Source organism: Amborella trichopoda, chromosome 10 (assembly GCF_054954075.1).
Source record: "Amborella trichopoda isolate Santa Cruz 75 chromosome 10, AtrichopodaSantaCruz75HAP2 v2.0, whole genome shotgun sequence".
NCBI lineage: Eukaryota > Viridiplantae > Streptophyta > Magnoliopsida > Amborellales > Amborellaceae > Amborella > Amborella trichopoda.
The window spans coordinates 7,314,537-7,330,535 of NC_142345.1; the positions used below are offsets into that span (position 1 = coordinate 7,314,537).

The 15,999-nt window shown below is 35.4% G+C and overlaps 2 protein-coding genes across 2 annotated transcripts; both read right to left on the reverse strand.

Moving 5' to 3' along the window:
• Positions 1–3,872: 3,872 nt before the first annotated feature.
• Positions 3,873–4,304, reverse strand: LOC18446263 (cytochrome P450 71A1). Its single transcript, XM_006856384.1, has one exon. The coding sequence runs from the start codon at positions 4,302–4,304 to the stop codon at positions 3,873–3,875; it is 432 nt and encodes a 143-aa protein (XP_006856446.1).
• A 3-nt stretch (positions 4,305–4,307) lies between these two features.
• LOC18446262 (desmethyl-deoxy-podophyllotoxin synthase) lies at positions 4,308–15,162 on the reverse strand. The gene is given in 4 exon segments (XM_088849669.1): positions 4,308–5,436; positions 11,078–11,135; positions 14,246–14,716; positions 14,719–15,162. Coding segments are annotated over 4 exon segments (1,437 nt in total). The 5' UTR covers positions 15,056–15,162; the 3' UTR covers positions 4,308–4,865.
• Between the last annotated feature and the right edge of the window lie 837 nt (positions 15,163–15,999).

Sequence of the window (15,999 nt, forward strand, 5' to 3'; positions counted from 1 at the left end):
TTGGGTGAGGAGAGCTTGGGGTTTGCCCTATTTACCGGGAGTGAAATGGTTTGGAAATAGTAATTTTTTGTTTTGTTTTTGCCTATGAGTAGACCGAGATGCTTAGAAGGTCTTGAATTATAATAAACATTGGAGAGTTCGAAGTAAGTTGCTTTCTCTGGATGAATGGAAGTTTTGACTGCTTCCAAATTTTTTTTTTTGGGTTAAGTTCTGGGGAGTCCCGCCTCATGCTTGGAATCTTATATTATAAAAAAGTTGGGCAATTTGTGTGGTGAGTTTCTAGGAGTGTATCGGTCAGTTTTAAAGGTTTTTTTTTTTTTGAACAGTTTTAAAGGGTTTGGATCTTTCTTTTGTTGGGGTGAAAGTTAGTCGCAATCGGTTTTCACTTTTTCCAAGGACGATTAGACTTTCAATAAACTTGGTGGATTCCTTGATCGATGTATCAGTGGAAGGACATGTTAATGTACTTTACGATATCGTAATATGTTGATGGATTGTCCTTTGAATGGTTTTTAATTTACTTGGACAAATAATTATGTGCAAAACCTTATTATGAGTACATTGGGTAGATTCTTGGTTGATAGTGCTTGGGAATTTCAATTTCCATTAGCCAGGGTAAATGCTTTGGGTAGGTTCTCATCGGACCATATGGCTGTCATTATTCAGACTGAAAATTATTTTTACGGGCCATGGGCCTTTTAGATTGGATACGGTGTGGTTGGAAGATAGTGAGGTGCGTTAAGAATGTATGGATAAGTAATTCTATTTTGGGTTGGGCTGACTTTAGAGTTTTTAAGAAACTGATAATTGTCAAGCATAAGTTGTTTTAGAGGAAAAAAGAAAAAAAATTATGTTAAGAAAATAAAATACAAGAAACTGCCACTCGTATTCAAGATTTAGATGACTCTTCCATGAATAATGGGGTTGTCATAGGGGAAGTGGTTGCTGAGAGGGCGAATTTGGTTAATAATGTGCATGATTTGATGAGGATAGATGAGATTAATTGGAAACAAAAGTCTAGAGTCAAATGGTTGAAAGAGGAGGATCTTAACACTAAATTCTTTCATTCCATTGCCAATGCTAGGCGCTGATAGAATGATATTTCTGTCATTGAGTTTAGTGGTATAGATAATGATGATTATGTGGCATGGGAGAATGAATTTTTAACCATTTTAAAAAAGCTTTTACTAGTGAAATTCACTTTCAAGCCTACTATGAGGGGGTTCTTTTTAAATTGCTTTCACTAGAGGATGCTTCTTTTCTAGAAAGGGGGTGGGTATAGATGAACTGTGGCATGCAGTTTTCGTTTTTCCTGGGGATAAGGCTCCAAGGCCAGATGGCTTTTCTCTATTATTTTTTCATAAATTTTGGGATTTGCTTAAAGATGAATTATTATTGATGGTTAATGAATTTTACTTAGGGAGTATTTGAATAAAGGTATAAAGTCAACCGTTATTGCTTTGATCCCTAAGAAGTCTTCCATTACGGGTATCAATGATATTCGGCCTATTAGTCTTTTGACTAGTTCGTATAAGAACATTTCCAGAGTGGTGGTTGAAAGATTAAAAGTGGTTCTTCCTAGCATTATCTCGGCCACTCAATCTGCTTTCATAAAAGATAGAATGGCTATGGATGGGGTTTTGATTGCCCAATAGTGTATTAATGCTAGAGTAGAAAGTGGGTTTTCGGGGCTTATTATTACACTTGATATGGAGATAGCATATGATCGTATAGAATGAGCAGTATTGGATGAAAATTTTCTTCATACGAGTTTTGGTCAGAAATAGAGGAATTGGATTTTAGGATGTTTATCTATGGCCCATTTTTCTATTTTGGTTAATGGATGTTCGAAAGGTTTCTTTTAGGCATCTAGGGGTATTCGTTAAGAGGATCCTGTATCCCATTTTCTTTTTACTTTGGTTGGTGAAGCTTTCAGTTTAATGATTGATAATGTGGTGGGCAGTCCTCATTTTTCTGGCTTTCAGGTTAGTCTCAATGGTCCATCTATTTCTCATCTTCAATATGCAGATGACACTTTGCTTTTCTGTGAGGCAAATCTTGATCAAGTTTTGAATATTTATTGGTTCTTGAGTTGTTGTGAGTTTGCATTGAGTCTTAAAGTTAATTTCACCAAAAACTCTATTATTGGCGTTCGCTGTGATCAAGCTTTGGTGGAAACATTGGCTGTCTTGTTGAATTGTAAAGTAAAGTAATTTCCAATGAAATATTTGTGAGTGCTCCTTTTAGATTGTAGACTACCCAAGGAGGTTTGGTACCCGATGATTAAGCGTGCCAATTCAAAACTAGATATCTGGAAAGGCAAACATCTTTCTTTGGGTAGAAGAGTTACTTTGATAAAATCATCTTTTTTAAATCTCCTGATCTATCAAATGTCCCAACTTATAATGCCTGTAGATATCATTAAGAAATTGGAGAAGCTGATGAGGGATTTCTTGTCGGTTTCTGATGCTGAGGTGAAGATGTATCATCTTGTTAATTGGGATGGAATTTGCACACCCAAATGTGAAGGTAGCTTGGGTATTCGCAAGTTAAAATGAGTCAATCAATCTTTAATTGCAAAATGGTCGTGGTGCTCATTGAGTAGTGAAGGTCATCTTTGGATAGAAGTTTTGAAAGCCAAATATGGAGTTGATATTTGTTATAACATGAAATGTTGGTGGACGATCTCTTACTTGGAGGACCATTGTGACTAAGAGATTCTTTGTACTGCATCATTTGAGATGGTTGGTGGGCAAAGGTGATGTGGCTTTGTTTTGGTATTCCAAGTGGGCATCTGACATCCCCTGTAAATTACAATTTCCAGACCTTTACAGTAGAAGCTCACAATAAATGGCTACGGCTCATGAAGTTGGTAGTGGGACTGGTATGTGTGGAATGTCAACCGTCTATACAATATACTACTGTTTTGTTTAATATAAGAAAAAAGAGAAAGATGAAGTGTTGGGACTTGACTTTTCTATAGATTCGTGCAAATTTAATGGTGATCCTTTGGCGTCCTACACATAAGGGTGGGAGAGGCTCCTATAGGATCATTTTTCTTATATAAAGAGTAATAATCCTATAGGACCCTCCCCCACCCATGTGTGTAGGATCCTAACGGATCATCGTTAAAGTGTGTACGAATCTCTAGAAAATTTATCACATGGGAGTGGGAATTGATTTTTCTATTGATCCATGCCAAATTTTAATGGTAATTCTTTGGGGTCCTACACACATGGGTAGAGGAGGATTATATAGGATCATTTCTCTTATGTAAATGCATATCCCAAAGTTTAATGACCCTCATTTCAATTGTTTTTCTTTGGCATCATATTGTGGCAGTTTTTTGACATGACATTGATATTTTACCATTCTAACGACCGAGATTAGGGCCAGCCTATAAATGGGTAGAGTCAACCCTTATCTCGACCAACCTAGACTCAATTGGTTCTAGATCGATCAGACCTAGATCCCCCCCTACACAAAGAGAGAGAGAGAGAGAGAGAGAGAGAGAGAGAGAGAGAGAAGGGTAAAAGTCTCTATATCAAAGACAACAAAAACACTTACCAAGATGATTGGCTTAATATTATCTTTTGTTAGTTCTACTTCAGCATCACCTTCCTCTTGAAGCCGGAGGAGGACATACACTAAGTACCATATTCTCCCTCATGCATCCTGCCACTTTTTACATGCTCCTCTATCACCTTATCAAGGAAACAATAAAGTTGCCTAAGGACCTTCTTCATACTTGGCCTAGTGCTTGATAGAAGGCTAAGAAACCCCATAGAAGGGTAAAAGTCCTCTATATCAAAGACATCACTTATCTCAAGTGTCACCCTAATAATGTCCCTGAACTCATCGCCAACATACTTCTAGCCCAAGGCCACTCTCTCCACCATGCTACGAACAAGTAAGAAAATTCTCTCTGTGAGATTGATATGAGTATAGGAAGCCTCAGCAATGGACTCCTCTAGATGAGTGGTCTCCTCCTCTCTAACAAAGCGAAACGATTGCACTCGTTTTGCACTAAGCAACTCCATGATGCAAATCTTGCGAATTGAACGCCAGTACGCGCTGTACAGGGCCATTGCTATGTCTTTGCATTTACAGGCAAGGCGATTAGCTGCTGAGAGGGCTGGCCTACTAGCAAAGACCAGGTCATGTGCCTTCAAGACTTGTTGGGCTAGCTCAGGTGAACTAACTATTATGTTCTCTATCTGCCCTATCTTTAGGTACATCAGGGGTCCATATTCTTCTGCAAGGGTTGCTAAGGTGCTGTGTGGGAGCCTCCCTAACTGGTGCATGGTGCCTAGTAAGGGTAGCTTTGGAGGTCCTGGAGGCAGGTTTTTTGTGTGTCTATCTCTAGTTTTCACGATCTTTAATACCAGGACCAAACCAAAGCAAATAGAAAGATCGTCAAGGCTCCTGCTTTATGTACTTAGACATATGAACAACTTTTTCTTTGCAAAAGTGATTTGAGCTTCCAATCTAAGAGACAGTTCCATGAGCAACAACTGTGTCAAGAGACGATCTCTGTACTATTTCCTTAAATCTTTTTCTTATTGGATAGATTTACTTCATTTGTAGGAGGGACAAACTTAGAGTCCTCCTCACCATACAAACTTCACACGTTTATGTTGTGGCAAATTACACATCGCAGAAACCAGGTGTTACATTATTGTGCCAAATCCCACTAGGCTAGAGGTCGATAACACCCATTGACAGCCCTACACCACGCTAAAGAGCTTGTGAATAGAGTCTTTGAAGACAAATCATGCACATCTACTACTTGTGAAGCGAGAAATAGGGATAAGAATTAGGTCATTTTTTATGGGCACTTTTATTCCTCCACTGGCCTCGGTCTCCTATGGCTTCATTCCATGGGCGAGTTTCCAGTCGAAACAATAGAGTAGTTGGGCCAATGCAAGTTGTGCAGTAGCCATTGCAAACAGTGCTCCAGGGCACCCCCTCCGGCCTCCCCTGAAGGGGATGTAATCGAAACGTTGCCCTTTATAGTCCAGCAAACTGTCGGAGAACCTCTCAGGCTCAAACTTCTCTGCATTTTTGTAGACGTCATGACGCCTTCCTATGGCCCAAGCATTCATCAAGACTCTCGTCTTAACAGGTATTTCATACCCTTCTAATGGGCATTTCTCCATGGATTCTCTTGGGACCAACAATGGAGCTGGAGGATGTAACCGGAGGGTTTCCTTGAGGTCCAGGTCACTTTCTTCTACCTTGGCTTTTCCTTTAAGGGGATGCCTCATTTCGCTTTGCGCTTTCTCCATAACTTTTGGGTTCTTCATGAGCTCGGCCATTGCCCATGTCAAGGTAGTAAATGTGGTCTCAATGCCACCAACAAATATGTCCTGTGTAAATAAATTTATCAGAGTTAGCATTAATGCTAAGAAACTTATCAGTCTGGCTTGAGAATCACTAGAGTCGGATCGAAAACCAAGTGATTATCGGCCAGAAAACCCCAAAGTCACCCAAGCCTCCGAATTTTCTCTTAAGGGGAAGCTGGGCTTGGGTTAGTCGTGAAGCAGAGCACGAGTAAAACTTTCCGAAAATTGGTTCACATTTCTTGGAAACATAAGTTGGGTCACTATCATTTTCGAAGGATATATGATTCTCTTCTTGATTCTTGGATCATAATTCGATCTCAAATGGAACTTACTTTATTAGGGAGAGATTTTGGAACCAAATTCTTACCGTTCAGCTTGATCTATGATTTTGCCAATAAAAAAAACTCCGTCGTGGCTGGCCATATTTATATATATATATATATGTATATATATAAATAAATAAATAAATAAAAGTTCAAGTTAGAAGGGTTGTGACGGGTGTATTTATCAAAAGAATTATTACTTTTTTATTAAAAAAATATTTAAATAGGTAACTTTACTATTAAACAAGGACAAATTTGAAATTTTCACAACAGTATAATGGCATTTTGGAATTTAGTGTCTTGGAACTTTATTTGTAGAGTGCCATTGTCGTTTAGTTAAAATTTCAATTTCACCTCTTATAGAGATGACAAAAATATTTTTTGTCTTTTAGTAATATTTACAAATTTGCCTCTCAAAAGTAACTTCTTTTAAAAAAATAGACAATAAAATTAATAAATCCACCCTTTCACAACTCTCTCTATCTTGAACTTTTGTAATTTGAAGGGTCGTGAAGATTAGAATATCATATATATATATAAAGTCTTCTCAACGCCTATAGGCGAAATAAATAGTGATTTCATCTACTTTCATCACCGTCCAAATTTTATCGCACGGTCACAATTGTCAGGTAGTTTTATTTTTTATTTTTTTTACTAATCAGAATGACCTGAAATTTGGAGGGTATGTATATCTTACTGAGGCACATCCAATAAAAATATAAAAAAATTATATGTGAATTTTTTTTTACCAAATTACCCCCTGGTATTTTGGTCAAAAGTTTTTATATAAAATATTTTTTTTCTATTTTTCGAAGATTTTTTTGTTTTTTATGAATACATGTTCCAAATTTCAAGTCATTCCAATTTGTAGAAAAAAAAAAGAAAAATAAAATACTACTGAAAAATTGTGACCGCACGATGAACTTTGGATGATGATGGGGGTAGGTGAAATCACTGTTCATTTTTTCCTATAGGCATTGCGTAGTGTTTCATATATATATATATATATATATATATATATATATATATATATATATATATATATATATATGGGAAAAGATGCTGTGCACCCATATGCGTATTGCTACAGTAAACGTTCACAGCCTAGAATGAATCTGAGCCAATCTGACGATCATGGATGTCCGACAATGTTTGAATTTTATTTATTTTTCCACAAATCTAAATTAGTTGAAATTTTAGACGTATGTTATTAAAAAATAGGCGAATCTATCAAAAATATCAATTTTTTTTACATGAATAAAATGACCCAAAATACCCTCGAAAGGTTTTGGGGGATATTTTGGTCAATTTATTTTTATGAATTATTTTTTTTTATATTTTTATTAGGTACGTTTTGATGAGAAGAACACACACCTAAAATTTCAAGTGATTTGAATTTTAAAAAAAAAACATTAAAATTCAAATACTATCGGACATCTGTGAACGTCAGATCGGCCACAGAATGACCTAGCTTCAATTTGGGCTATTCGCGTATGGGCGTACAGTCAATTGTCTGGCAGTGTTTTAATTTTTATTTTATTTTTACGCATCAGAATAATCAAAAATTTGGAGTGTGTGTACGTCTTTGTGAGACGCACTTAATAAAAATATGAAAAAAATAATTCGTATAATATAAATTAACCAAAATACCCCAAAATTTTTTTGGGGGTATTTTGGTCACGTTATATTTCATGAATTATTTGTTTCATATTTTTATTCGGCGTGCCTCAATAAGATCCACATACGCTCCAAATTTCAAGTAATTTGGATCTTGAAAAAAAAATTTAAAAATGAAACACTACCGGACAATCATGATCGCACGATGAATTTTGAATGGTGATGAGGGTAGGCGAAATCACTGTTATATGTAGGAAAACTCTTCTCAACGCCAGTAGGCAAAAATGAACAATAATTTTACCTATCTTCATCACTTTTTAAAGTTCATCGCATGGTCACGATTGTCTTGGAGTGTTTCATTTTTCACTTTTTCTTTTTTACAAATTAGAATGATCTGAAATTTGGATCGTGTGTATATCTTAGTGAGACGCACTTAATAAAAATATATAAAAAAATAATTCACAAAAAAATAATCAAAATACTCTTGAAATGTTTCGGGGGTATTTTGGTTAATTTATTTCATGTAAAATATTTTTTTTATATTTTTCGGTAGATTGATCTATTTTTAATGAACACTCGCTCTAAATTCAGATCATTATGAGTTGTAGAAAAATAAATGAAAAATAAAATACTAGCGGACAATCGTGATCGTGCGATGAGCTTTGGATGGTGATGAGTGTAGGCGAAATCACTATTCATTTTTCACTTATAGGCGTTTTGTAGTGTCTTATATATATATATATATATATATATATATATATATATATATATATATATATATATATATATATATAGAGAGAATGATCCTGTGAGCTAGTGGGCTCACAAGTAAAAATAAGCCTGACGGCCCAGATTGAATTTGGGCCGATCTGATGATCACCGATGTCCGGTAGTATTTGAAGTTTAAATTTTTTTTCACAATTCCTAATCACTTGAATTTTATGGGTGTATTCATAAAAAATAGGTGAATCTTCAAAAAATATCAAAAATTTATTTTACATAAAAAAATTTATCAAAATGCCTCATAATGTGTCAAGGGTATTTTGGTCAATATTGTTTTATGGATTTTTTATTTTTTATTTTTATTAGATGTGGTTTGATGAGAAGAACACACGCTTAAAATTTCAAGCGATTTAGATTTGTAAAAAAAAATAAAATTTAAACACTACCGGACATCCATGATCGTCAGATAGGCTCAGATTTAATCTGAGCCGTTGGGCTTATTTTTTCTTGTGAGCCTACTGGCTCACATAATTATATATATATATATATATATATATATATATATATATATATATATATATATATATATATATATATATATATATATACATATATATATATTACTGGACATCCATGATGGTCAGATTGGCCCAAATTCAATCTGAGCTGTTGGGTTCATTTTTTCTTGTGAGCCCATTAGCTCACAGGATCATTTTCCTATATATATATGGGTTTTATTAGGCTACACTACTTGGTGGTGTAGGCACTTAAAGTGCTCAACATTTTTTTACACTAAAATGCCATTGAATTGTAATACAACAAGTATGAGCATTTTTTGTCATTTAGAAAAGTAGAATGGATATTTTTATAAGAAAATAGTGGCATTTTATTAGTCGTTAAAAATCTTGTGAGTGATGTCACACCATATCGGTGTGTCATTGTCCACTATTGCTAATAAATGCTTTTGTTTATATTAGGAATTTCTAGTTTTCCCTTGACTAATTTCTTAAAATACCCCGAAACAAAAAGTTAATATACTATAAGATAAGGGTCTTAACAAAACCTTATATATATATATATATATATATATATATATATATATATATATATATATATATATATATAATAGGAATTGTGTATATATATATATATATATAATAGGAATTGTGTATATTCAATAACACACTTACAACTACAAATTTTGAAATTCAAGAGATAAGAAAGATGGTGACCTCCATGTACAAAAGATAAATGGTCTTTTAGACAATCCCATAAAATAATTTAGAGAACAATAGACATAGTTGGCCATGAGAATCGCAGTTTCAATGTTGGTCCTACCTAATGTGACTACATTAGCATCATCATGGTCTAACTATGCCAAGCCATTGATGAGAGTAGTTCTAGTGTTTTAAGCTGCTTAGAGGATGGTGGTTCGAACTAGAGCCATGGGGCCAACCAGGCTCTAGGGATGTTTGGGTCGCCCCTTTCTCAATGTTTTGATCTTTGGGAAAATTACAAAAAACCATGACCACGCTTTCGATGCAATTTACCCTCAACATAACTTTTTCTCTCACTTTTTTTCCCAAAACAAACTTTTTATGCAAATACCCCCCAAGGAAAAAAATTCAGTTTTTTAGACAGAAGTACCTTTCTTGTATACAAAAATCATTCTGGCTAGATTTGACGATGACTTTTGGACCCCAGTAGCACATTGCTGGAGCGTACCATCACATTGTCGAAGCGCACAAGTGTCGGACCTCCCTAAGACACCTACCTGACCGAAACTAAATACTGTCGGTTTGCCCTTTGCAATTGCCAGGCCACACTTTATACAGTGCCGGAGCCCTACTACCTGACCACACTTTACACAGTGCAGGGGCCCTATTGTCGGACCGCACTTTACACAGTGTTTGAGCCCTGCTGCTGGATTGCACTTTAGATAGTGCCCGAGCCCTACTATCAGACCACACTTATACAGTGCCGGAGCCCCTATTCTAGTGGGATAGAGGAGAGAGAGGCGCGGGTAAAGTAAAAATAAGGGAGAGCAGTTTATGTATTCTTTTATTTTTTATTTGGTTGGGGGGTATTTGTATAACAAATGTATTTTGGGGAAAAAAGTGAGAGAAAAAGTGCGTTTAGAAGTAAGTTGTATAAAAAGTGTAATCTTAGGATTTTTTTGTAATTTTCCCTTGATTTTTTCATTTTTCCTTTTTTTTTTTTGTGTTGTGTTCATAATCTGGAATTGTAGGTGTATCAATAATCATCGATCCAGGCTGATCGAATCAAGAATTAATCCTTAATTATTTGGGGCTAACATTTCAATTCAATTGGGAAGAAGAGGAGTACCGAACAAAAAGAGAGACGTTTCTTTAAACAATTTTTAATGGAAAATTTTATCACAAGGCCTACTTGACCAAGACCTTGGGAGAAAAAGTAAAACAGCACCTCAAATCTCATAGAAATTAATAGTTTTCAGGTTGGTAACCCTCAAATAGATCCTCAGACTTCTTTTTGATAAAACAAAAAAAAAAAAAAAGATTTCAACTCTAAAAAGTATGTGTATGACAAACATCATCTGAATGGCCTATTTTCAAGTATTCATATAACCACGTGTTCTTAACTATTTTTCGAGCCTCAAATTTTATAATTAGTAGCAAAAATAGATTTTCAAGATATCAAGGGGTTTTTGACGCCACAGTAGTATTTTCCTACACAGTTTTGAGTATAACTTTGCTTTAATTTTTTTTCCACTAAAACTAAGTCTAATATTTTTCTACTTAGGCAACTGATTGAGAAGTTTAGGGCAAAGAAAAAAGACCTCCATATGGTCGTTATTGATATAGAGAAAACTTAAGATAGAGAACCTCAAGAATTGATTTCGCGGGTGTTGGAAAAGAAAGGTGTCTCTAGGCACTATAGTGAGAGATATATACGATGGAGCAGTAATTAGTGCACGAACAATTAGTGGAGAGACGAGTGAGTTTTCAATGACAATAAGTCTACATCAAGGGTCAATATTGAGCCCGTACTTCTTTGTCTTAGTCATGAACGACTTAACTAGTCACATACAGGTTGAGGTACCGTAGTGTATGTTGTTCGCAGATAACATATTTCTGATTGATGAAACCTGAAACGATATCAACACAAAGTTAGAACTTTGGGGGGATGCTCTAGGATTCAAAGGTTTTAAAATTAGTCAGACTAAGACAAAGTACATGGAGTGAAAATTTAGTAATACTAGGAGCAGAGACGACGAAGTAGTTAAGATTGACGATCAATAAGTACAAACAAAATCGTACTTTTAATATATTGAGTTGATAATTCAGAAAAATAGAGAGCTCGAAGAACATGTTGCACACAGAATTAGAGCTGGGTGGGCAAAGTGGAGATGTGCAATTGAAATTTTATTTGACCGCTGCATACCAATGAGGCTGAAGAGCAAATTCCATAAGACATCAGTGATACCAACTTTGCTCTATAAGGCAGAATGTTGGGCGGACAAAAAACAATACACCTATAGAATGAGTGTAGCAGAGATAATGATGTTGAGATAGATGAGTGACAAGACAAGAAGGGATGAGTTCGCAATGAATCTGTTCGATAGAATTTGAGCATGACACCAATAAGCAATAAAATGAGAGAGAGTAGGCTTAGGTACTGGTTATGTATGATGCAGACCAAGTACGATACCTATTAGGATGTGCAAATTAGTTAAAATAGAATGATTGAAAAGGACAAGGGGTAAGCCCAAAAGGACGTAGTTGGAAGTAATCCAAAAAGATATGGGAATTTATAGCCTCACTGAGGGTATGATCTTTAATAGAACAGAATGGAGAACCAGGATTCATGTAGCCGACTCCAACTAATTAGAAAAAGGCTAAAATAATGATGATGATGATCTTCATTAAAAATTAGATTATTGAGACAGAGACAAAGCTGTAAATCACCATATTGTTAATTTTAGTTCTAAAATACATCTCTAATATGAATTTGGAAGGAGACTGCACTAGAATGGTGCATGTGAGCTACAGCCTAAAGCACCAAAAACATTGTTTGGAAAATGTTTTCGTGCCTCCATATGCATATGCATCCTGATGATGAATTTGAAAACAATAAATAAATAAACCTTAAATTTAAAAAGAATGTAGAATGAAGGTCCAAAAACGATAAAGAATAATCATCTATTTTATGATTTAAAATCTAATAAGTATTGGGCTATTAAATTTTAGATCCAAAATTAATCTCTAAAATAGATTTATGTAAGAGACCGCTAGCTAACACGCACCAAATCCATGTCCATTCTGTTTTTCATGCTCCACAATACAGAAGTATCACTTTAAAAAACTTAACAGAACGTCTTCCTTGGAGGCATAAAATTAAGGAAAAGTTATTCGTGAATCAATGGGCGCAAGTTCCCTCTGACTCAGCAACGTCCATCTCTAAGATGGACGTTCTAAAAAACCAATAGGGCTACAATGAGTTTAGACGGTGTAGAAAATTTCCTTAAACAAATCACATTTCAAATATTGGAAGTTCTATTTTATTTTTCATATTCATGATAATCTTCACCGACGTCATGAATCCCTAAAAATATGGATTAAAAATGCATTTTTAAGATATGTTTAAGTCGGGGAACTGCGTATGTACTGTATGAGTCAGTTGACTCAAAGAAACCAGATCCTAAAATTAAACATTTCCTACTAGGATTGTAACATATTTTCAAATGTTTTCTTTAATTAAAAAAAGAGCATAATTAATAAACTTTTTGGCATATTTACATAAAGGCTGTGGTTGTATAAAACAATCAAAGTACGGGTCACCTTCAAATAGTATAGAAAGATTGCGTTTGAGTATCGAAAATCTTTATGATGGCTTGAAAATTTATTTTCATATTTAATTGCAAAATGAAGTAATTCGATGCTTCGACAGATTTGGGGGAAGACATAGGACTTTATAAATATTATTTAATTTAATATAAATAAATTAGATATTTGTATATAAATATATAAATAATAAAAAAAATAAAAAAAATAAATAAAAAAATACTTTTATATTTCTATTTCTTTGCTAGCCTAAGCAGACCCCAAGCATACCTAAAGTAAACCCGAAGCGGCCTGAATTTGACCGAAGCAACCCGAAGCAGTTCGAATCTGATTGAAGCAGCAACACCGGGCTTCACTTCTCCTTTGTTTATTCCTAAAATTCGAAGGCTTCGGCTTCTTCAGCTGAAGAGAAGCGAATTTGATAGCATTGGAAAATATTGAAAATTCACAATGATGCACTATTACCAATATTTCAAGTCTCTTTTTCTTATGCTTATGTATCTTAAAGTCAAGATAATCGGATTTGAGGGTTTTTCGAAGTCAAAATAACTTATTCTAATGAATTTTGGAGGTTCACCTTAATTTAACTGTTTAGAGCCTCAACCTTATATAAAGTTTTTTTTTTTTTTTTTTTGGGGGTAAATCAGTGGGACCTTAGATAAACTTTCTCCTTACTTAAATGTATATCCCTTAGTTTAGAACTTAAGTTTTCTATGTTTTTTTGTCTCTCTTTTAATTGGTAACATGATGGAATTGGAACCCTCAACATTTCTCGATACCGAATCAAGGTTTTACCACTCTATCCACTGTTCAGAGCAAGGCCACACATGGGTCCAATGTTATCTTCTTCGGTTTGGTGAGAAAAATGAAGCAATTCGGTGCTTCGGCCGATTCGGGAGAAGACTTCAAATTTTTTTGTTATAATTTAGTATAAATAAATTAAATATTTATATATAAAATTTATAAAAATAATGGAAATAACTAAAAATTAATAATTTTTTTTAAAAAAATTAAAATAAAAAAACATTTATATAGCTATTTCTTTGTTGGCCAAAGCATACCCGACGCAAACCCAAAGCGGTCCGAATTTGACTAAAACAGCTTGAAGCGGTTCGAATCTGACCGAAACGGTAGCACCGGGCTTCGCATATCTTTGGTTTATGCCTAAAATCTGAAAGCTTCGGCCTCTTCAGCCGAAGACATTGCATGGGTCGACTCAACCCCCACCTAAACCAAACTAACTAGAATGGTTCCATATTAATCGGACCTAGATCCCACCAACTTGGTAGGGGTCCCGGTCAGTACACACGCTACACACAAACAAGTGGATCCGTACCTAACCGGCCGGGTCCAAACACCGACCCCATAATCATCACTGCAAAGCACCTTTCATATTAAAGGAGAACAAAAACACTTACCATGAGGATTGCCTTAATATTGTCTTTTGTTAGTTCCACTTCAGCATCACATTCCTCTTGAAGCCGGAGGAGGACATAGACCAAGTCCCCTTGCTCTCCCTCATGCTTCCTCCCACTCCTTACATACTCCTCTATCACCTTATCAAGGAAGCAATCAAGTTGCCTGTGGACCTTCTCCATCCTTGACCTAGTGCTTGATAGAAAGCCAAGAAAGCCCATAGAAGGGTACAAGTCCTCTATATCAAAACCACTACTCAGCTGAATTGTCTCCCTAATGATGTCCCTGAACTCATCACCAACATATTTCTTGCGCAAGTCCGCTCTCTCCACTATGCTGCTAGCAACTGAGAAAATTCTCTCTGTGAGATTGATATGAGTAAAGGAAGCCTCAGCAATGGATTCCATTAGATGAGTGGTCTCCTCCTCTCTAACAAAGCGAAACGATTGCACGCGTTTAGCACTTAACAAGTCCAAAATGCAAATCTTGCGAACTGCTCGCCAGTACGCGCCGTACGTGGCATTATGATGTCTTTGCCGTTATAGGCAAGGCGCTTTCCTACTGAGATGACTGGCGTACTAGCAAAGACAATGTCATGTGCCTTCAAGACTTGTTGGGCTAGCTCAGGTGAGCTAACTACTATGGTCTCTATCTGCCCTAGCTTTGGGTGCATCAGGTGTCCATATTCTTCTGCAAGGGTTGCTAAGGTGCTGTGTGGGAGCCTCCCTAACTGGTGGATGTTGCCTAGTATGGGTAGCTTTGGAGGTCCTGGAGGCAGGTTTTTTCTTTTTCTATCTCTCGTTGTCATGATCTTCAATGCTAGAAGAAAAATTAAAGAGATGAGAGCATAAAGTTATGTTTGGGATGAAGTTGGGTTTGACTGAGGCTCCTCCATTGATCCTTCAAATAATTAGGTTATGGGCCCTTTTCTTCTGGTTTGGAATGAAACTAGGTTTGTGTGTCTTATAGGCACCATGGCATGGGAAAGTTGAGATCCATCTTTTAGTGTTGACCTAGAAATCAATTTATTGTTTTTAGTTCTGAATAAATAAGCTTCATGTTGAGACTAGGTTAGGAGTAAAAACATGGAAAAATACATGCCAGCCAGTTTTCACATAAGCACTTGATTATGCTTTTTTATTTTGAAATAAATATACTCAATATTCTTATTATAGATGCTTGTTTGTGAGGCATAACTTGCCTCTTGTTCCATTGTCCTTGGTTAGTAAAGACAACAAGAAAGCTTTAATATTGCTTGAACTTAGGAATTGTAAAGATTCTGACTTTTTTAACAAGCCCTTTAATCTCTAGATGCTAGCCAATTTTCACATAAGCACTTGATTATGTTTTTTTTTTTTTCTTAGTATACTCTAGATTCTGATTATAGATGCTTGTTTGTGAGGCATAACTTGCCTCATGTCTCCTTTCCTTGGATGGATGATTCAGTAAAGACAACAAGAAATCTTAGGAATTGTAAAGATTCTGACTTTTTTAACGTCCTTACAAATATTTCTGAAGATAGTTTTGAAGGACAAAAAGCTCCAATATTGCTTACTCATTACTTGGAAATAATGTCTTTATAGATATTTTTTTTGGGATTTAATGCTATGAAGCTATTTACTTTTGATAGAAAGAGATCACAATCATTCGTAACCATTGGATGTGAAATCACAATATTTGAGAAATTTTATTTTGATTTTTTTGCCCAATCAATGACACATTCCCCACTACCTAATTTCACATCTAATGGTA

Excerpts from the sequence above, each read along its gene's own strand:
- LOC18446263 (XM_006856384.1), bottom strand. The coding sequence starts at position 4,304 with ATGCACCAGTTAGGGAGGCTCCCACACAGCACCTTAGCAACCCTTGCA.